The sequence below is a fragment of the Bos indicus genome, chromosome 8 (genome assembly GCF_029378745.1).
Source record: "Bos indicus isolate NIAB-ARS_2022 breed Sahiwal x Tharparkar chromosome 8, NIAB-ARS_B.indTharparkar_mat_pri_1.0, whole genome shotgun sequence".
NCBI lineage: Eukaryota > Metazoa > Chordata > Mammalia > Artiodactyla > Bovidae > Bos > Bos indicus.
The window spans coordinates 102,643,287-102,665,548 of NC_091767.1; the positions used below are offsets into that span (position 1 = coordinate 102,643,287).

At 53.1% G+C, this 22,262-nt stretch overlaps 1 protein-coding gene across 11 annotated transcripts in view; it reads left to right on the forward strand.

Moving 5' to 3' along the window:
* Window positions 1-22,262, forward strand: part of RGS3 (regulator of G protein signaling 3) — a 153,257-nt gene that overhangs the window by 57,863 nt on the left and 73,132 nt on the right. For all 11 annotated transcript variants that reach the window (XM_070795313.1, XM_070795314.1, XM_070795317.1 and 8 more), the window contains 7 exons: window positions 1,463-1,544; window positions 2,301-2,406; window positions 3,515-3,866; window positions 4,761-4,800; window positions 10,217-10,413; window positions 12,690-12,773; window positions 19,536-19,647. In XM_070795313.1, the coding sequence (XP_070651414.1) occupies window positions 1,463-1,544; window positions 2,301-2,406; window positions 3,515-3,866; window positions 4,761-4,800; window positions 10,217-10,413; window positions 12,690-12,773; window positions 19,536-19,647 (973 nt within the window). The remainder of the gene's footprint in view (window positions 1-1,462; window positions 1,545-2,300; window positions 2,407-3,514; window positions 3,867-4,760; window positions 4,801-10,216; window positions 10,414-12,689; window positions 12,774-19,535; window positions 19,648-22,262) is intronic.

The following is a 22,262-nucleotide window of genomic DNA, read 5'->3' on the forward strand; positions in this document are numbered from 1 at the left end:
TTCCTGTTTTACAAACTCGCTTTGAATCCAGGCCCAGGGCTGGTGGGAAGCAGAGCCTCAGGGGCCTCCTGACAGCATCCAAGTGCCTTGGCCACCCCACGCTCCCTGGCCCTCCCCTTTCCCATGCCTGGCCTTCAGGTCAACTGGCAGGTGAATGCCAGGCGCCCAACCTGGAAGAGGCAGCCCTTAAAGGAAGGAAGGAGATAGAAGTCTTCTCACAAGGCCGTGACCCTTGAGCTCCTCCAGGGTTGCTGAGCTGGCTTCCTCCTCAGCCTGCCTGGGGTGAGGGTGGGGGTGCCCTTTCCCTGTGCCGCACCAGGGCCCACCCCATGTCCAGGGAGCCAGACCCCTTTTCTGACTTCAGCTGCCTTAGTCTGTGGCTCTCATAGCCCTGCTCTGAGCAGCCAGGAATGGCTCTTGGAATAAGCAGGGGCTAGGCCTTCTGCACGCCCCCCAAAGCCTAACTGGGGTGTGCAGAGAGGGCCCGCAGCAAGGCCACACTAAACTAAACCAGCGGGCCGCTGCTGGTGGGACACTGCCGGGCCATCCGCACGAACAGAGCGCTGGCTGGCTCCTGCCGTGCACCAAGTCTGTCTTCTAAAGTCAAAGCACAGAGGAGTCTTCCTAGCACCCTCCTCACCTTTTGCTCTAAGGGTCATCATGTCCCACTTTGCTTTGGAGAGGTCTGCATAAGACCAGGAATTGCCTGTTGCTTTGACAGGAGCATGCAGATGGCAGGGCCCTCTCAGGGAACTCCTGAAAGGAGGGGTTGTGGACCTGCCATGCACACAGGCCACAGCATGCACAGGGAGGTCACCGGCTAGTTCAGGTTCAGCCGGCACTGTGCCCTCACTTGTCCCCTCACCTGGGACCTCTCACTGGATACCTGGAAGCCCTGACGGTAGATGGCCCTGAGACCCTCCCAGGGTGTGTCCCCCGCCCCTTGGCCTGAGAGTGGGTGTGTGCATCCCTGTCTTCCCTCCCCTGTGTTCTGGGAGGGTAACTGGCAGCTCAGCTTCATCTCTCGGTCTTCAGCGCAGGGCCAGCCCTGGGGCAATGCTCCATGAGCCGCTGGGGGAGGGAGGAAAGGACCAAGCAAGCAGTGGGGCTCAGGCGAGGTGGAGCCAGGTGGTGGAGCCAGGCAGTGCGGCAGGCCCTCAGGTAAAGGGCTAGGTCACATGTCTGCCAGGGCTGAAGATGGTGACATGCACCTTCTGGGGCTCTGTCGGTCCCGGGCCTGGCTCACCTCCTGAGCTCCCAGCCTTCCTACTTGGCCCGCAACCCAGTGCTCAAGACGCCTGGGCTGAGATAGGGGCGGCGAGGGGCCGGCCAGCCTCCTTCTTGGCTCCAAAAACCTTGGAGAGGAAGGTGGCTCTGGGGTGGGGCCCGTGGGCTTCCCGACCTTGGAGCAGAGGCGCAGCCTCCCGGCTTCTGGGATTAACTGGGCAGGGCTGTGTCCTAGATCACCATCCCGCGGGGGAAGGACGGCTTTGGCTTCACCATCTGCTGTGACTCTCCGGTCCGAGTCCAGGCCGTGGATTCTGGTGAGTGAGCATCTTGGGTGATGGCGGCCCCGGGCTTAGCAAACAAGATGTTGGAACTGAAAGGGGAGCCCCAGCCTGGATTGAAGAGTCCTGGCCTTTCAAAATGAAAAGAATAATATTTTTAAATGACCACAGATGAAAGTGAGGTCTATGAAAATACACCTACTCTTTTTTTGTTTTGCTTTGTTTTTAATCAAAGTGAAGATAGGCTTTTATATTTTGTTTCCCAGTCATTTCAAACAGGAACTAAACCTATATTTTCAGCAATGGCTGCATGGGAAAATAAGAATCATTTATGAACTTGATTTGGAATCAGTATTTTATCCTAGTCCAGCCTGATGAGCCCTTTAAAATAGTCATTCCCTCTCTACTTTTCACAAAGAAAAGACTTCTCCTAATCACAGAGTGAGCGTCCTAAGAGGAGAAGCTGGGATGTGGCGATCTGGGGGCCCCCCTTGCTTTGAGCCTGGCAGCAAGGAAGGGTTCTTGAAGGATGGGAGCTCCTGGGGAGGGAGGGGGCCTGGTGGGGAGGTTGGCAGCAGAGAGGTCAGCCAGTACTGGGTCTGCGGGCAGGGAGGAAATGAAGGCAAAGGGGCGCCTCCTTCAAGATCCTTCCTGAGCACCTCCAAGGTCAGGCCCTCATTCACAGATGAAGAAACAGAGGGGAGCAATCCTTGTCCAAGGTCACTGTGGAGGCAAAGGACCCCAGGCCCTCTGAGGGGTCGTGGGCTCCAGGAGTTTTCTTTGTCCCTACAGGGGGCCCGGCGGAGCGGGCAGGGCTGCAGCAGCTGGACACGGTGCTGCGGCTGAATGAGAGGCCTGTGGAGCACTGGAAATGCGTGGAGCTGGCTCACGAGATCCGGTGACCAGGGCAGCGGGCGGCCTGGGGCTTGGGGCTGCCTCGCACCTCCCCTCTCCTCCCCAGCCCTGGGCACACGCCTGGCCCGTCCCTCTTTCACAGCTGTGAGCCATTTGCTTTGCTCCTCAGGAAATCAGTTACTTGGCCTGAAACTGGAAGGTTCAGGCTCCAAGCGAATTTGAATCCCAGAGCAAAGAGTGGGGGAAGAAGCTCTCAGACACACCCTGTGGTTCATGGTGTGGCTCCAGGGGGTCGCTTTCTCCTTGAGCTCATTAGTTCTGCTACCTCAGAGCTAAGCCTTCTGTTTTCTAGGCTGGGTAGATGTTACAGAGATTTTTCAGTTGTATAATTAAACAGTTAGTCTATAAAATGTATCCTGGTACATGGTGGGTCGGTCGTGTCTGACTCTGTGCGACCCCATGGACTGCAGCCCGCCAGTCCATGGGATTCTCCATGCAAGAATACTAGAATGGGTTGCCATTTCCTTCTCCAGGGGATCTTCCCCACCCAGGGATCAAACTCAGGTCTCCCGCATTGCAGGCAGAGTCTTTACCATCTGAGCCACCAGGGAAGACTTAAACTGTATGGGACCCCTCAATTTTGACCCTCTGAGTTACAGTCCCATTTTAGGTTTGCTTCTAGAATGACTGGGTGAGGGGTTTACACAGGCGGCTTGCTTGCTTGTACTCTGTGTTCAGGAGGAATATCACTAGTTGAATCTGGTCTTCTTTCTTTATTACCAATGCCCTTCCCAGCCCCTGCCAGTCAACTTGAATTGACCTCAGGGACCCCTTTGCTGTCTCTGCTTTAGCTGGCCTCTGCATCCTTTCCTGTTCTAGCACTGGGGGCTGCCCCTGCCCCCTTCCCCTCTCTTTCTTTCTGCCCCCACAGGCCCCTACCCTGCCTGACTTAGGTCTCCCCCAGACTCAACTTCTGGAGAAGGAAATGGCAACCCATTTCAGTATTTTTGCCTGGAGAATCCTGTGGGTAGAGGAGTCTGGTGGGCTGCCGTCTATGGGGTCGCACAGAGTCGGACACGACTGAAGCGACTTAGCAGCAACAGCAGCAGACTCAACGTCTCTTTGTGATCCCCGCTCCCCGCCACTTCCAGGAGCTGCCCCAGCGAGATCATCCTGCTTGTATGGCGCATGGTCCCCCAGGTCAAGCCAGGGCCAGATGGAGGGGTCCTGCGACGAGCCTCGTGCAAGTCGACCCTCGACCTCCTGTCACCCCCCAATAAGCGGGAGAAGAACTGCACCCACGGGGCCCAGGCCCGGCCGGAGCAGCGCCACAGCTGTCACCTGGTGTGTGACAGCTCTGACGGGCTGCTGCTCGGTGGCTGGGAGCGCTACACTGAGCTGACCAAGCGCGGGAGCCAGCACACCCTGCCCGCACTATCCCGCGCCACGGCCCCCACCGACCCCAACTACATCATCCTGGCTCCGCTGAACCCCGGGAGCCAGGTATGGACAGCCGGTTCCGGGAAGGCGAAGGGCTGGGATCCCTGAGTGAAGCCACAAGAGGCAAAGACTCAGCTGTGTTGGGAAGAGCCTCCCAGGGGCTCAGTGTAGGGAGCAGGGACGCGGGGTAAGCGTTAACTCCACAGGGCCGTCCTGTCGGGCTGTCCTGGGCAGAGGGAGCAGCTGGGTCTTTGTGGTCTCAGGGCACAGATCCAGGACCAGGGGATGTCACAGGGTGGAAGATTTCACCTCAAAAGAAGGAAGCGCCTTCTACCAGATGGCACTTTTCCATAGCAGAATGGGCCACGTGGTGGGCAGTGAGCGCCTGTCGAAGGAACTTCAAGATGGTGCGGTGGGATGATGGTGTGTGTGTATCCCAAGACACTGTTCCCCCGAGATACTCTGGGTAAAATGTGTCCTGAGGTCAAGGAAGCTTGAGAAATACCTCCTACTGTCTTCCTCTTGGAGCAGATTCCCAGTGCGTGCTCACCTGTTTGAGGCTCTGAGGGCATCTGCAGTGAAGAAGGTGGTTCACCCTTGTTCACCCGAGTGGTTCCCAAACTCCCCCGATGGCTTCACCCTTTGTAGCAGAGTTGTTAGCATCCCTAGGGCCAGTGTTCCACAGCACACGCTTTGGAACAAGTTGCCATCAAGGAAATTGGGGATCCAGCCAAGGGATTAAACTCGATGACAGCTAAAGCCTCACTATCCTCAAACATTCTGGAGGATTCTAGAGCCTGTGTTCCCTACAAGCCCCTTCTTGGCTCCTTAGCAGGATGGCGGTCCTGCCCTCATGCCCTGAGGAGCTTCTCTGCTATCCCCAGGCCAGGGCTGAGTAACCTGCCTGGTTGTCTGCCCCGTGGCTGGGCTGAGGGGTTCTCTGTCTTTCCATTGCAGCTGCTGCGGCCTGTGTACCAGGAGGACGCCATCCCCGAAGGTGAGTCTGTCCTCTGCTGCCCTGCCCTCCGAGCCCCAGAGAGATGGCGAGGTCAGCTGCCTCCAGCTCTGGCTGGGAGGCCTTCCCAACAGAGTCAGGACCCCCCCGCAGACTGACACAGACTGTCTCCTCTTGGGCCCTCTCCTCCCTCACTGAGCCAATGTCTTTCTTCCTCGGATCCTGAACTGAGAAGGAGGCGAGGGCATCTTTTCAGAACAGCCTAGGAGACGGTGTTCAGAACTCAGGCACTCAGCTGAGATTCGCCCAACGTGGTATGTGCGTGTGCTCAGTCGCTTCAGTCCGACCCTTTGCGATCCCATGGACTGCAGCTCACCAGGCTCCTCTGTCCGTGGGATTCTGCAGGCAAGAATACTGGAGTGGGTTGCCATGCCCTTCTCCAGGGGATCTTCCCAACCCAGGGATTGAACCTGTGTCTCCTGCATCTCCTGCATTGCAGGCAGATTACTACTGAGCCACCAGGGAAGCCCCTCAACCAATGTTACTAAGTGTACGGTGCTTAGGCACCGTGGTCAGGCTGACACAGGAAAGAGGCATGGAATTCAGAGCTGGGAGGTCTCAAATTGGAGTTGTGTGAGTTTAAACAACTAATGACCCCTCACTGAACCTCGGTTTCTTTATCTATAAAACAGGGCTGATAATTCCCACTTTAGAGGGTTGTCAGAAGGGATAAGGGAGATAATGGTTTTGAGTAGCAGCCTGTTTACTGAGCGATGCTACACAGAAGATAGTTGTCTTTGAAGTGCACAAACGTCTCTGCTGTTTGAATGGATTTTTCTCTCTTGTCCAGAAAATCCTGGCTTTAGTTTTTAAGGGCCAGTGAGAGAAGCTGGTCTCAAAACCAGCACCTTCTCCCAGGAGGCCTGAGGTGTCAGAGTTGATGCTGGAGTGGGCTGGGTATTCTTTTAGGTCCTTTCTGCAATGGCTGAAGGCCAGATGGGATCTGGAAGGCTGAGACCAGCCTTACCTGGTGGTCCATGGTACTGACCCTGATTTCCTTGAGACCTCCTGCCTTGAGAATGGCCTTTTCCAAGCCACTTGCCGACCTGCTCCCTTCCAGTCCCCTCTGTCAGTAGCATGAAGATGCTTGCTGAGAGCAGGTGTCTTTTGGGGGGAAAGGGCTGCCACCAGGCTCAGGGTTGAGAATGGAAGGCATCTTCGTTCTCTCCAGGTGGGGCATTTGGGTGTTTGGCTTGATTGGTTGGAAGTGAATCCGTGTTCCTTCCAGAGAGAAGTCTGATAATGTTTCAACGCTGAGTTGGTGCATTAGGTTAAAGAGGAGACATCACTGCTAAACGGTGACCCCATTAAGGGCAGGGCCTAGGCCTTCTCCTCTCCATGTGTCTGTGCTGGTCCCAGGGTCTGACAAACAGCAGGTACTCAACAGAATTTTAATTGAGTGACCAACTGAAGGGGATTGACTTCGGTTGCCGCTGAGGGTTTGCAGACTGCTCAGGGGGGAAGGGAGGTGGACAGGTGTGTCCCTGGAGGCGGGCAGGTGTGGATCCTTCTCGAGAGATGCCTCCTGGTGTCCTCTCAACTCCTACCCAGGCTTTGGTTCCCCTCTGACAGTACAGTACCTAGCAAACCAAGACGGGCACAGTCATGCAGGCCGTGGGAAGAGGGACAAGTGAGGAAACGATGATGCTGTTAATAACAATGGTAACTTTTGAATGCATTATATTAAGAACTTGACCTGACTTCATTTATTTTTCATGAGAATAATTATTTGGGAATTCAAGGACTTTTTTTTCTCCTTACCAGGGATCGAGCGTTACTGGCTCCTGGTCCTCGGATTCAGAGGAAGGGGTGGAATTCAGGGCACAGATCTTCCCTTAAATGCCCTGAGGGGTCTCCAGAGGCCAAGGCTGTCAGCACTGTGCCGGCTTCTGTCCCCTCCTCTGGCTGGGCTACTTGGCCTCCTGGTCTCCTCTCAGGAGAGGAGGTTGAGCCAACCTGAGTTGAATGGGGTCTGGTGCCCTTCTGGGGCCTGGGGTGCCTGCCTGCTTGTCATCGGCATTTTCTCCCAACCTGCTGATGCCCTGGCACTGTCCCCTGCCCTGTGAAGATGGCCCGGGCTCAGATTCTCTGCTGCTGGGGTGGGATGACTACCAGGGCTCTCCTCAGAAGCTGAGTAATTACTGTGCTTAGTCAGTGAAGCAGGTGTTGAAGGGGTGGATCGGGGTTTGGACCAGAGGGTGCAAGTGATAGCATTTGGGAAAGTTAAGGAGTTTGCCTTCACAGAGCTCCGTAGCTGGGTTACAACTTGGACTGTTTCTTTAAAACAGATATTTCAAAAATCAGTTTTGAAGAATCAAGCCCACTTGCTACACATTATCCAGGGTGTGTGGACAGGGGACACGAAGACACACCACCTAGGTGAGGGTGATCCCACTTTGTACCAGTTACTGTTCAGATGACCCTAGGCAAGTCCTCCAGTCACTCCAGGCTTCAGTTGCCTTGACTATAAAATGGGACTGCTTCCCTCCTGAAGGCAGGGGTATGTGTCGAGTGGCTTACCCATGACTTTCTAGGCCCAAGGCGAAGATTCTATGATGCCCTGTGCAGCTGGGGCTCGGGAAGGAAAGAAGTGGATGCCTTTAAAGGTCAGACCGGGGGCCACAGGACCCAGATTTTGGCATTAGCAAACCCAACCCATCTGCTGCTGCTGCTAAGTCGCTTCAGTCGTTTCCAACTTTGTGCGACCCCAGAGATGGCAGCCCACCAGGCTCCGCCGTCCCTGGGATTCTCCAGGCAAGAAAATTGGAGTGGGTTGCCATTTCCTTCTCCAATACATGAAAGTGAAAAGTGAAAGTGAAGTTGCTCAGTCGTGTCCGACTCTTCGAAACTCCATGGACTGCAGCCTACCAGGCTCCTCCGCCCATGGGATTTTCCAGGCAAGAGTACTGGAGTGGGTTGCCATTGCCTTCTCCCCAACCCATCTAAGTTGGGTCTGTTTTGCCTTGTCAGTCCTGTGTAGTTTCAGCTTGTCTGGTCTAGGCTTGGTTGTGTCAGATTAGACTAGTTCCAGACTGACCCTGGGATCCCCCTTCATGGTACGGTTTGTGGCTCAACATCCTCGTCTTAATGCCAGCCTTGATGAGTAGATTATTCATCGACTTGGGTTTATAATCTTCGTGCCCTCAGACTCTGGTACCATTCACCAAACCCTTGCCCATCAGGTCTCTTGTGGAAGCCCCCACCTGCCCTGGGTCAGCAAGGTAGCAGTCCGTGTTATTTCTACTTCGCAGTGGAAAACACTCTGGCTAAGAGGGCGATGGAGCCTGTTCAGAGTTGCACAGCGTCTCCAAGGAGGCCAGTGCTCCAGTTCAGGTGTCTGGTCCAACTCAAACCCAGTGCCGAGCTTGAGGGCCAGGATGGGTTCTTTCAGCAGAGGCTGCCAGCACAGCGCCCTCTGGGGCTGACGTCCAGGGTCAGAGCAGATGAGGAGCTGTGAAAGTGTCTGGCCGTGCATCTGGCCCCCACCCCCATCCTGGCTCATGCTCTTTCTCCTCTAAGTGACTCCTTGAAGAGGCAGGAAGTGGTTTAGGTTATTATAGTTTGAGCGCTGCCCCAAGATACTGCTGCAATAGGTGGTCACTTGTGTGTGTGGGGGGAGGGATGACTTGTTTTCTCACCTTTCTCTGTGAGAAGGGGCAGGGGGTGGGTGGAGGAAGCAAGGGTGAAACCTTCTGAGCTGGTTTTTCCTCTGAGGCTCTGGACTGCGCGTTGGTGGGGAGCTTCCCCGAGATGTAGCTGGGGTCAGGTCGCCTGTTCACTCCCTGGTTGCCAGGATCGGGGGTGGTGAAGGAGACCTAGTGGGCTGGGCAAGCAGATCAGGAAGGGCTGGTCAGTTGCCCGCCTGGCAGCAGGGACTCTTGGAAGGGGCTCAGGTGTGTGTGGAGCTTGAATACCCTGGAGTTTGTCTCCTACTTGCTTATGTCCAAGAATTCCTGACTTTTTAGATACTCCATGTTGTGCACCTCTGCCCATTGGATGAGACACGATAAAGACCTGTGTGCCACTCCTTGTCCAGTGCAGGGCATGTGTCCTGCAGTGTCCCCTTATAGAGGGACTCCCTGCAGCCCTCGGCTCTCTTCCCTGGGGTCGGTTCATTCTCGTTCTCTCGTTTCTCCTCTCTTCTCTCTTTTCTGATGAGAATAATTTCTGATGGCCAAGCCAGGGAGTACTTCCTGTCTGTGATGAAGCTGAGGCTTCCCAGTGTCCCTGGAGCACCTGATCAACTTCCTTTGCCGAGTGAAGGAATCACAACAAGAACCACAATGAGTTAGCAGCTCACTTTCATGGCCCGTTACCCAGGTCCCAGGCGTTGTTCTAGGGGCTCTACTTGGAGCCCCTCCTTTAGCACTCATGGCCAGCCCATGAGCTTGGTGCTATAACTGCAGTGAGGAAACCAAGAGTCTGAGCAGGGAAGTGAGTTGCTGGTGGTTACCAAGCAGGGAGCAGAGAAGTGGGATTTGGGTGCAGCCCTCTGGCTTGGTCATGTCTGATTCTTTGTGACGCCATGGACTGTAGCCCGCCAGGCTCCTCTGTCCATGAAATTCTCCCAGCAAGCATACTGAAGTGGGTAGCCATTCCCATCTCCAGGGGATCTTCCTCACCCAGGGATCAAACCCAGGTCTCCTGCATTGCAGGCAGATTCTTTACTGTCTGAGCCACCAGGGAAGCCCCTTCTTTTCTTTCTTTTCTTCTCTGGCTCAGAGCTGGTGGGCTTCCCCAGTAACTGGAGCTTCAGTGCCACCCCTTATCTCAGACTGACTCAGTCAGTCAGGCTGCTCCAGCTCCCTTGGCTAGTTGAGGGCTGACCCCACACGTCCTAGGAAAGCCCACTGTCTCTGCTATCACTGCGGAGATAGGACCTCCACTCTCTTTGTTTGAGGGACCTGGGAGTCAGCGGTGCTGGATGTGCCCAGGGTGGGAATGCAGGCCGGGGGGCGGGGGGGCACACGTGCTCTGATACCTGGAGTGCTCCAGCTGGTTGATGGCTTGATGTGGGTCTATGGGCCTGGTGAGGTCAGATCTTCTGATTTTTCAAATCTGAGAGACTTTCTGATTTGTCAAAGTATGAGGCCAAACCAATAGGCCTGATTCAGGTCCTGGGCCACCTTTATCATAGCTGGCATTTCCCTGCCCTGTCCTCGCCCTGGAGGTGGAGGTTTGCATGTCAGTATCCCTCCCAGGGTGTGAGAGAGACTTCCTTCTGAGGTCTCCCCACCTTCTCAGCACCTTGCTCAGGGCCGGGCTCAAGGTAGATGCCGTTGGAAATGGCAACCAATGGACTGAGACCGTGTGCCCTGTTTCTGCAGAGGCGATGCCTTTGCGGGGAGAGGGGGGGATGGAAATGCCTCACAGTGCACCCCCCATCTCTGTTCCACAGAATCAGGGAGTCCCAGTAAAGGGAAGTCTTACACGGGCCTGGGGAAGAAGTGTCGGCTGATGAAGACGGTGCAGACCATGAAGGGCCGCGGGAACTACCAGAACTGCCCCGTCATGAGGCCGCACACCCCGCACTCAAGCTACGGCACCTACGTCACCCTGGCCCCCAAGGTCCTGGTGTTCCCCGTCTTCGTCCAGGTGAGCTGACGGCCGACCCCCAGGGCTCCCTCCGCGGGAGGTGAGAGAGAGAGGGCCCTTCGCTCTGGGACTCAGAGATGGTGTCTCGTTCTAGGACTGGGGGAAAGCCAAAAAGCTTCGGGGCTCAGGATGCTGGGAGTAATATGGAGGGAGCAGAGGCTTCCAGGAGGAGGAACAGGAGAATGAGGGCAGGGAGGCTTGACATCAAGGGGTCCCCCTTCCTGCTCCCCTTTCTCTGGGCACACTGCAGGCACGTTGCAGTTGCCTGTTGTATCTCGCAGGGCCTGTGTGCCGAGGCTTCTGTTCCTGGCTCCTCCAGTGCTTTGTTGTTTGGAGACAACCAAGCAAGCAAGCCTCGAGGTCTGGCATCTTGTCTGGTCTCCTTGGTCTTAACAAACACATCTGGCCAGTACTAGCTGGTGGCCTGAGACTATTTAGATTTCTCTTCTCCTATTTTTTTCGTATTTTCCTTCTCTTCCTCTCCATTTCCAGACCTTTATGTATTCTATCACCCACATATATAACCCCTGTGAGCATTTAGATATCTTTCCTGTGCATGTCATGTTAAAAACCCCAGACTGTATCGTACATTTTCTATTCTGTTGCCTTTTTTAAAACAAGAATTGCAGCATGAACATTTCCTAGATCATTAAATATTCTTTGAGTCTGTGTTTTGTAGTGGTTGGACACTATTACATGGATGTTTCATGTTTATTTAACCAGTCCTCTCTTCTATTCAGACACTTGTGTTATGTCTGCTCGTTTGTTATCGTAAATAACTGTGATGAAAATCCTCATGCGTGAATTGCCTCTCAGATTATTTTCCTTGGGAGAGATTCCTAGAAGTGAAACGACTGGGTCATGGGTCATAAACATCTTAAAGGTTCTTATACATATTTTGACAAATTGCTTTCCAGAAAGACTCTCAGTTCATCCTCTCATCAGCAACCTAGAGGAGGCATGGCCCCAAGAGCTTCATTTCTGACCATGCCTGCCTTCTCTGCTCTCCCTGGCATCCTTCTGGGTCTGTCACTGGCCAGCGGATCTTTGAATTCATACTTTTTAGGATGCATGCAGCATATCTCTGGCAGGTGATGTGCGTCTCCCCAGACAGCTCCGTAGGCAGGGTCTGCTCTTTGCCATTCTTTCCATCTCTCCTCTTTCTTGGGATGTAACCACAAAGGTCTTGGAATCCACAGGGCCTATTTTTCATTATAAAATTTTTACCAAAAAATTAAAATTGGTTTTAAAAAGTCATAAAAACTTTTGAGTTGTGAAATATATAAGCCAAAAATGGCATAACACTTAAATGGACAGTTTAATGAGTAATTGTAAAGTAGATATCCACTAAGAAAAAGGCCTAGACCATTGCCACTACCCCAGAGGCCGTGTGTCTCTCTTCCTGATTATAATACCCTCCTCGCCCAGAGATGTCCCCACTAGTCTGACTTGGTGATAATCATCTCCTTGCTTTTCTTTAGTTTTACCGCTTATATGTGCTTTTCTGTGCGTGCTAAGTCACTTTAGTCATGTCTGACTCTATGTGACTCTGTGGACGGTAGCCCACCAGGCTTCTCTGTCCATGGGATTTTCCAGGCAAGAATAGTGGAGTGGGTTGCCATGCCCTCCTCCAGGGAATCTGCCCAATCCAAGGATCGAAGCTGGATCTCTTATGTTTCCTGGATTGGCAGGAGGGTTCTTTCCCACTAAGAGTGGGAGGTGGGGCTCCGCACTGGGTATGGGGCAGGGTCATGGAGTAGGGTGAGAGGTTTGGGTGAGACTTGGTCCCTGGGAACTGACAACAGAGGAGTCAGTGAACTCAGCTCTGATGAATGTGGAGCAGGGATTGACCTGGCCTTCAAAGGCACTCAAGTGACCAAACCTGGCCTGAGGCTCTCAGGATACTGCCAGAGGTGTCCTGAGAGCCTGGGCCTGACAGCATGAATAGGGCAGGGGAGGGAGTGTGGGGCTGGGAGGGCCCGGGAGCTCAGTGCAGTCAGGGAGCTGGGGGGGTGGGGAGGCCTGGCCGTGTGGTCCGACTTCCTGCGCAAGTGGCAAGTGTGTGAAGGCTGGTGGGGAAGGTCGCAGCGGCAGTTCCGCCCAGGATGAGCGCCTCTGTCTTTCTGTTTCTGTCTGTGTATGAGGGGGCGTGTGGGTTCTTGGGGTGTGGGGGCAGGGCTGGCAGTCTTCTGCGGCTGGCTTTGGCAGGCTGCCTCCCCCTCGCCCCCACCCACCTTCTCCACCAGGCCTCTTTGAACGATTGCCTTTGTTTACAGCCTTTAGATCTCTGCAACCCCGCCCGGACCCTCCTGTTGTCGGAGGAGCTGCTGCTGTACGAGGGGCGAAACAAGGCTGCCGAGGTAAGACACTCTCCTTCCCCAGGTGAGGTTTCCAGTGGGCTTCACCAGCCATCTTCCAGGCCCCTAATTTCCCCTCTTCTTGATAGTTGCAGAATTGTACAGTCAGGGTAGGAAAGACCTGAAAAATCTTCCATGCTCTCCTCTACCAAATGGCTACTCAACTTTCCCTTAGATACGTCCAGTGACGGGGCACTCACCACCTCTCAAAGCTATATAGTCGATCTTTGGCGGTCAGAAGCTTTTCCCAACCCCTAATGACATTCCACTGTTTACCCCAACTTCCTCTAAGGAGCAGAAGAGGTGGCATTTCACCCCAGCTCTGTCGAATGACTTTATGGGTGAGAAGATTAAAGCTGTTAGCCAAAGAGAATTTTGAGAAGAGCATCCATTACCTGGGTTCTCTGGGTGTGTATTAACCCAAATCACAAATCCTCTTTTGAGGGATAAGTCTACGATCTCTCTATGGCTCTAGCTCAGCCAACAGAGGCCTGGGAGTGGAGGCCACGCCGCTCTTCCTGGGAGCTGGCCCCGGTGTATCTCTTACTGGGGGGACTTCACTCACCTCCACAGTCCCCAGAGTTGGCCAGGTTCCGGCTCAGTCTTTGTGAGTTTAAGTCTACTTGGGAACAGAGGTTGGAACCCTGGGATCTGACTGGTTTCCTGAGAGCCTTGAAAAGAGAATGGGGGCTTGTTGCCAATCAGGCCCTGATTCAGAGCTGGGAGTGTGGTTTGGCTGAGTTGAGAGGCAGCTTTGGGTGGTGGAAAGATCAGGAAACTTGAAGGCAGAAAGATTACAGCCAGCTCTGTTTTGCTGCTGGCTCACTTAAGACTTCTTCCTTCTTCCTCAGTCTTCCCATCTGAATAGTGGGGGTGTGTGTGTCTCTGAGGCAGCCATGGTAGGGTCTGAGGTTGGCTGATCTCGAAGGGTGTTTTGACTTCAGCACAAATGCCTCTGGGACATTTTGTGTAGCTGCAGTGTAAGCAGGCTGCTGTCGTTTTGTTTGTTCGACAAGCAGACCAGAACTCGTATTTTCCAAGTGAGCATTGTCTCTTTTAGGGGGGTTTCCCCGGGGAGACCACAGGCTTATTTCCACCACCCTGGTGTCGCTTACCACATTTCTGGACCTCCTCTTCCGGAACTTTCTTAAGAACCTTGGCATAGCTTCTGAATTGCCTCCATGGGAGTAAAACTTCATCTGTTGAGGGGGGTTTCAATTCTAAGAACAGGAAGTCCTTTGGAGCAGTTCTTGGTGAGTAAGTGTGTAGTGGAACTCAGTCAGGTAGCCAAAGGTCAGAAATGGAGGTGTGGCTGCAAATTCACAAGACTCAGAAGAAGACAGTTAGAAGCGGCAGCCACCCTGGAGTACACCTGTGTGTCCAAATGTGCTCTTTTGTTCCCTCACTCACTCACGATTAAGCCCACAAACATTAAACACTTCTTGTATAGCCTTATTGTGTACGCATTTTCCATGCTGGGTCCCTGGTGGCTCAGACGGTAAAGTGTCTGCCTACAATGCGGGAGACTGGGGTTCAATCCCTGGGTTGGGAAGATCCCCTGGAGAAGGAAATGGCAACCCACTCCAGTATTCTTGCCTGGAAAATCCCATGGACGGAGGAGCCTGGTAGGCTACATACAGTCTATGGGGTTGGAAAGAGTCGGACACGACTGAGCGACTTCACTTTCACTTTCACTTTCCATACTTGATCCCAGTTAACTTTTTTTTTTTCCTGAAATATTTAATTGTTAATCTGACTGTGCTGGGTCTTCACTGTGGCATTCAGGGTCTTTAGTTGTGGCTTGTTCCCTGAACAGGGATCTAGTTCCCTGAGCAGGGATCGAACCTTGGGCCCCTTACATTGCAAGCATGGAGTCTTAGACAATGGACCACCAGGGAAATCCTGATCCTGATTAATTCTTGCAGCTTCCTGAAGAGAGGAACATTTGACCCCAGTCAATAGATGAAAGTAAGCCTCCAGTGAGATTAACTGGCACCCAATGGACTTCCCAGGGTGGCACTAGGGGTAAAGAACCAGGCTGCCAATGCAGGAGACGTAAGAGATGTGGATTCGATCCCTGGGTTGGGAAGATCCCCTGGAGGAGGGCACAGCAACCCCCTCCAGTATTCTTGCCTGGAGAATCCCATGGACAGAGGAGCCTGGTAGGCTACAATCCATGGGGTCGTTAAGTGTTGGACACAACTGAAGCGACTTAGTAGGCATGCAAGAGTCTCAAGGCTCCAAAAAGATGTAGCCACAATTAGCACTTGGGCTCTCTCTGGCTCAGCAGTGCTTTCCAGGATCCCATGCTGCCTCTGGTGTATTTGTTTAAAAACGAATTAACAAACAGAAGCTGAAGCCAGGGTCTGATAATAGTTAACAGTCTATCTAAGAGTTCTTCATCCAGTGGGTCTTTGGAGCCCTAGAACTAAGAGACCCCTTCTGAAGATTGAAAGAAGAGATTTGAAGACAAGTAAAAATAATACACTCCTTTTTCTTGAAATATGATAGGAAGCAAATATGTGGATCTTGGTAGCCTGTCATGCTATTCGGGCCAAAAATACAAAGCAATTCAAGAGGAGTTTGGGTAAGTTTGGAGAATCACAGTGAAGGCTGGGTCCACAGGAGTTGTCCGTTCTAACTGCTTTGCTGGAACTTTCCCGCTGATTGTCTTCCAGCCTGTTCTTGAGTCTGCAGAGACAGTCCCTCCGGACAGTGGTTTTTTTTACTAGAGAGCGCTAATTTGTCTCAAGTTCTCCCTGGCGCTGTATAGAAATCTTACCTCCTGGAATGTTCCCCCTTGGTTCTTTGTCCCCTCTCTTCTCTGGGCATGCTCCACGAGCTGATCCAACCCCACACCCTGAACTGCCCTCGTCACACCTGCTCCCAGAAGTCACAGACTTGATTAATGTGCCCTGAGACCAAACTGGCGTTTGGGCACAGCCTTGTTTCTACATTCAAATACTGGTTATCGAGCATCAGCAATGGAGCCAGGCCCTGTGTTGGAAGTTCCAGGAGCTCCGTGGGGCTCAGGGACACACCCTAACTTTACATGCTGACTCACTGAGTTTACCATTAACTCAGGCACCAAGATCTTTTCTGCCAACATGCCTTTAGGTAAGATTGCTGGGAAGAAGTTTGGTTAGGACCATGTGGGATTAGTGATCCTTTAAGTTGCAAGGATTTCCTAACCAAAGAAGCCCTCAACTCTTGACACTTTGGGAAAACAGAAGTGTCCTTGGAGCAAGTGTGGGGAGCCACCTGGCGGCCCCCACGGCCTGCTGTGGGAGGCAAGCCGGTCACTGGGCTGTGGAGATGGCCGTCATTGCTCTGTGGGCTGCCGTGACCTCTCGTGGGCTGCTGGGGAGGTGGGAGAGGGGGCCCACCTGCCCTCCCCGGGCACGCTGGCCTCCCTGCCCTGCCTCCCACTGTGCGCCAGCTCTGTCCTTTCCCTGACCCGACTTTTGGGGAAATTCTTCATTCAGGCCTTAATCACTTCCTGTCTAGACCACATTCTCAGCTCTGGGAATCTGGGCCAGAGCAGCGGCCTGGGTCTTTTCGCACCTTGCTCGTGGCTCTTCCAAGTGCCCTCCAGCTGGCTCTTGTGGGCTGGGGCTGGGTTTTTTTTTTTTTTTTTTTACTTTTTAGGCTCCTCACAGACTGTCTCCTCTGACCCCTCCCCTGCCAGCTTCCCTGAGGGTCCGGAGGCCGCTTCCGGATTTCCACTGAGTCAGTCAGGGGAGTCTGAGGTTCGCCTTGTGCGTGCCTGGTGCAGAGCCTTTCTCTTTCCTGCTGCTTGGATGCTGACATCTTCTTCTCAGGAACCAACACCTAAAATCCTTCTGAACTCTGGCCCATGTTCGTCCCTGTCTTAACTTCATGATCTTGTCTCCATCACCCCTCTCTCTGGGTCCCAGCTTGGATTCTTTCACATTCAGGGATGGGACAGCTGTAGGCATGTTGCTGCCTCCCCACACAGTGAGAGCTCTAGGGTCAGCCAGACCTGGGCACCCTCCCTGCCTGTGTGGCCTCCGACAGGTCACTTAACCTCTCAGAAATACAGGGTCCTCCTCTATCCAAGAGGGCAATGATGTTTACAAGTCAGGATCCACCGAGCAGAAAGTAAGTGCTCAATAAATGGAGACTTCTGTGGGCCGTGTTGGGTCAGGGCTGTGATGGAAAGGGGGTTGGAGAGGGTCCCCACCAGGATCCCTTCCAGCCCAGCGCTCAGGAGACCTCATGTTTGGTCCTGTAGGAGAAGCCAGAGCCGCCCCGGGAGCCTCCTGCTCAAGGGTGCCCTCTGTTTCTGTGGCCTGGATTCTGTCAGATCTCTGTGTGCCAAGTCATCCTAAGAAAAACACGTGTTTTTAAATTATAAAAGTAACAGGTTCTCATTGCCAAATAATGCAAATCAAACAAATGTATAAAGTAAAATCCTCTCCACAGTGAAGACTGTGATGAGTATCTTAGACACGAAAGTATGTAGAAATATAGACAGATTTATGGGGCTTCCCTGGAGGTCAGTGGTTAAGAATCCACCTTCCAATGCAGGCGACCTGGGTTCCATCTGTGGTCAGGGATCTAAGATCCCACGTGCTGCCGGGCAGCTAAGCCCATGGGCCGCAACTACCGAGCCCAAATGATGCGATGAAGGTCCCTCATGTCAAAACTAAGACCCAGTCCAGCCAAAGAAATAAATACTTTTAAAAAATATAGACAGATGTACAGTTCTGCTTTACAAATTTGGATTATATGCTAGGTATTTTTGCACATTGCAGTATTCTGATTTATGACAAATAGATTTCCATTTCTGCCCACATAGCTCTATTTTATTCTTTTAATAGTTGCATAAAATTCTACCATATGAAGATAGCATCATTTAGTTTATTCATCTTCTCTTAAGGGGATTTTATGTTCTTTTTTTTTTTTTTTTATTAAAAAAATGCTACTGAGAACATCCCTACACGTTCACATTTATATGTCCTTGTAAGAATTCCTATAGGCTAGAGTCTTAGAGGTGGAGTTGTTAGGTCATCTGCAACAGTCTGACAGCTAAACGGCAGCATGCTGACCATCTGAACTTGAGCAACAAGCCAGCGTACACTCACTGTGGCCCTTCCATAGTGCGTGCGACCCTCTGGCGGACTCTTCCTACACCACATGAGGTGAAATGTCAGATTTTGATACCTCAAAGGGAAGTCCACACAATTAATAATATTTTGTTTTCTTCAGAGAATCTAAAATAGGATTTTTTTATTGCTTTTGACTAAAGGCCACTGCAGGATTTGCAAAACAAAGCTCAGTGTAATCCTTACTGGCATTAGAGGATCAAGTGGATTTTTTTTTAGCATAAAACTATGTGGAGCATGCCTGGTGGTTTACCTATAATGTCTAAAAATATCTTTCTCCTTTATTTTCGGAGCAGCTAATGCATCAAAGAGATAAAAGTTCTGTCCATGTCTGTATTGGAGTGTAAGTAACTGACTTTTTCTTGATGTGATTGTGCATGGATGCAGTTGAAATTATCTGCAAGGAACTTGGTAAGAACATGCATATGGCATGATGCTTCAATTCATAGTCTACACAGAGCTTGTGAGAGAAGCCCGTAGGGAGCCCGGCAGGGACTTTCCCCCTGTTTGCATGGTTTTCTCAGATGAGAAAACTGAGGCTGAAGGGATTTGGGGACTTCACCAAGTTTTCATGGCTACTTAGTGGGACAGGAGCCTCAAATTCTGACTGCAAGTCTAGTGCTTTTTCAGCCAGACACTTAGAGGGGGATGCACGTGAATGTGGTATCTCTTGCAGCTCAAGGTGGCTCCAAGCCAAGGGCCCTGGTCTGGAGATTGCAGAGGCATTTGGTCAGGAAGGTGGGCCTGTGGCGTGTCTGACTATTGAGAGGCTTGTTGTTATTCAGTTACTCAGTCATGTCTGAACCTTTGCGACCCTGTGGACTGCAGCACACCAGGCTCCCCTGTCCTTCACTATCTCCTGGAGTTTGCGCAAATTCATGTCTTTGAGTCAGTGATGCCATCCAACCATCTCATCCTTTTTTGCCCCCTTCTCCTCCTGCCCTCAATCTTTCCCAGCATCAGGGTCTTTTCCAATGAGTTGGCTTTTTGCATCAGGTGGCCAAAGTATTGGAGCCTCATCTTCAACATCAGTCCTTCTAATGAATATTCAGAGTTGATTTCCTTTAGGATGGACTGGTTTGATCTCCTTGCTGTCCAAGGGACTCTCAAGAGTCTTCTCCAGCACCACAGTTTGAAAGCATCAATTCTTCGGTGCTCAGCCTTCTTTATGGTCCAACTCTTACATCCATACATGACCAATAGAAAAACTGTAGCTTTGACTAGACAGACCTTTGTCAGTAAAGCAATGTCTCTGCTTTTTAATATGCTGTCTAGGTTTGTCATAGCTTTCCTTCCCAGGAGCAAGTGTCTGAATTTCATGGCTGCAGTCTCCATCCAAAGTGATTTTGGAGCCCAAGAAAATCTGTCACTGTTTCCACTTTCCCCCGTCCATTTGCTATGTTGACAGGCAGGCAGAGGTCATCAGGCCTGGAGGTTGAGGATGAAGGATAATTTTTATTCTGTTAGTTTTTCCCACTATGAGGAGCAGGCACACTGAGCGTCTGCTCCTGGTTCTGCCCAAGATGACAGAGACACGAGATGATGGCAACTTGTTCCCTGGCCCTCCAGGGGAGCCTGTGGCTCTGGCCTCTGGGGCAGTGGGGCAGCTGGCTCTGTTTGCTCTCTCACCATGCAGGTGACGCTGTTTGCCTACTCAGACCTCCTGCTCTTCACCAAGGAGGATGAGCCGGGCCGCTGCAACGTCCTAAGGAACCCCCTCTACCTCCAGAGCGTGAAGCTGCAGGAAGGTGAGTGCTTGCCCTAGGTGCCCTGGACTGCCTCCGCTCTCGCCCTGAGTCCTCCTCCTGGTCTGGGCAGCATGGATGGGATGTGCGGTCAGGCCCCGCCCGTGGACTTGGCTCTTAGTCACTGGTGTTCCAGTCTAGGCTAGCAGTCCCCGCTGTTCACCCTGAACTTTGCAGGGAGATTTCTGCTCCAGCGAGGTTTGGGGAAGGCTCAGGAGTGGAGTGGGAAGAGCGCTGGGTTCAGACAGACCTGTGTTCCAAGCTTGGCCCAGCCCCTCACTACCTGTGTCACCTCAGGCAGGTGACAAGTGTCCAGGCAAGTTCCTGGACCTCTCTGAGCCTGTTTCCTCATGTGCAAATGAGGATGCCAGTAGTAACTCAGAAGGCTGCTGTGGAGGTTAAATTAAGTTTGGTTGTTTATGCAAAGTGACTGGCTCACACCGTGCACCCAGGCAATGCTCATAGCTCTCGACTCACCACACACATCCAGGACAGGAGACCACTGCTGCTTCCCCCAGCCACATGCCCCAGGCCAGAGTCCGGGATGCTGGCGCAAGGAGCTGGCCGGGGCTGGCAAGCAGGAGCACGTGGGAGCGTGGAGCAAGTCTCTACCCGAACTTGCCACGGTGGCCCTGCCCTCCACTCGGGAATGGGAAACCAGTGGGAGTATCTGTGGAGTGGTTTGGTTTGGTGCCTGAGGTCTCTGCTGTAAGGGGCTCGGTTTCCTCTCCCAGGTTATGAAAACAACACCAGACCTGTTTGAGCCCGGGTGGCAGGGGCAGGGAGGAAAACATTACCCAGCGAAAGAATTCTGTTTTGACGGCTTGTGCTCCAGGAAAACTTCCTGCCTGTTTGCAAACCCGGCCTGCGCGCTCGGTGCCCCCACCGCTCTTCCTCCTTAGAAACCCAGGCTGTGTGAGAACCCCTACTCCCGCAGCCCCACAGGAAGCCACTTACAACTTCTCTTCCCTGCCCCTGGCTTCCTCCTGACCACTGAGCAGGGCGGCCACCGAGGGGAAAAAGCAGGTCACCTCGCTGGGGGCCGAGGCTCTCCTGCGAGGCGGGCTGGGCTTGACCAAGGTCATGGTGAGGAGCAGTCCTCTGAGCAAGTTCAGCTCAGATCCTGAGGTTCCAGGGAGCCCCCTAGTGCCTGCGGGAGGGGGGCGACTCTGCCCTTGACTTTGCTGCTGCCACCCCCCCACCCTGCCCTCCTATCCCTCACACCCAGCTTTCCCTGCCCACCCATTCCCATGTCTCTCCCACCCTTTGGACACACATGCACTCACACGCCTGCCCATCCCCAGCTCACACAATCTAGGACCCTGTCAGATTTGAGGGGTGCTGGTGGGAGGCTGTGCTCGGTAATACACACTGATGATAAGAACCAAAGTGAAAAGTGTGTTAGTGGCTCAGTCATGTCTGACTCTTTGTAACACTATGGACTGTAGCCCACTATGTTTCTCTGTCCATAGGATTCTCCAGGTAAGAATACTGGAGTAGGTAGCCATTCCCTTCTCCAGGAGATCTTCTCAACCCAGGGACTGAACCCGGGTCTCCTGCACTGCAGGCAGATTCTTTACCACCTGAGCCATCTCTTGTTCTGTTGTGCTCCCCACACACGTCTGGGGCCTGCAAGCCCAGGACCCTGGCCTGCTCAGCCTCTTGCTATAAGGAGGGAGGGGAAAGAAGAGTTACAAACTGGCTGTGCATTGGGTGGGGATTGGGAGCCATATGGCAGAGGAAGAGCCGAGGGTCATAGCTGGGAGGGGGGTCCTGGGCTCCGCATTGCTGCTGACCTGGGGAACAGTGTCAGCTGGTCCTTTCTCCCTTTTCTGGACAGCAGTTTTTCTTTCAGTAGTCAGGGCTGGAACACAGTCCTTCACACTCCCTCCAAGCTCTGACGTGCTCACACGGACCTGAGATTGCTGTGAGAAGATGGCCAGCGCCCATTCATCTGGCCTCCACCTCTGGCCTGGGCCGGGGTTTGGGGAGACGGTGTGGGTGGAGTCTACTGAGAACTGGTTGAATCTTCCCTTCCTGAAGGCCACAACCCCAGGCTTGAAGGGAGAGGCAGGGTGAATGCCATCTACCACTGGGTGGCTGCTGGCCAGGGTGGGTGGTGTCAGGCCTTGGGATGTTGTGGAGAAACCTCCCCTATGCTGAGTTGCCTGTGCAGTCATGGCCTCCAGGGGCTGGAGACTGGGGGTGGCCACAGCCAGCCCTGCTCGGGAGAGATGCCCACAGCCACTGGAGCTTATTGGGTTGTTATGTGAGGGGTGTGTATGTGTGTATGTGTGCCTGTCCTGGGTTGCCAGCCAGATGTTCTGGTGCAAGGCGTCTCACCTTTCTCCAGCAGTGTCAGTCAGCAAGCACAGCAAGCATGGCTCTCCAGGGAGCCCAGGAACTGCTGGGAGCAAAGGAAGTGGCCAGAGACACTGAGCTCTCAAGGTGCACGTTCCAACGCTTAGACAGCTTTAGATTGCTTCCCAGGCATTTGTGAAGCTCTTGCCTGCTGCCCTGCCCTTGCTCCCTGAGACAGCCTTGTGGGTCCTGGGGTTGGAGAAGCCCAGCGATCCCTTCTCCAGCCGTTGGAGTTGGAGCCGCCGGGCCCGGTGTCC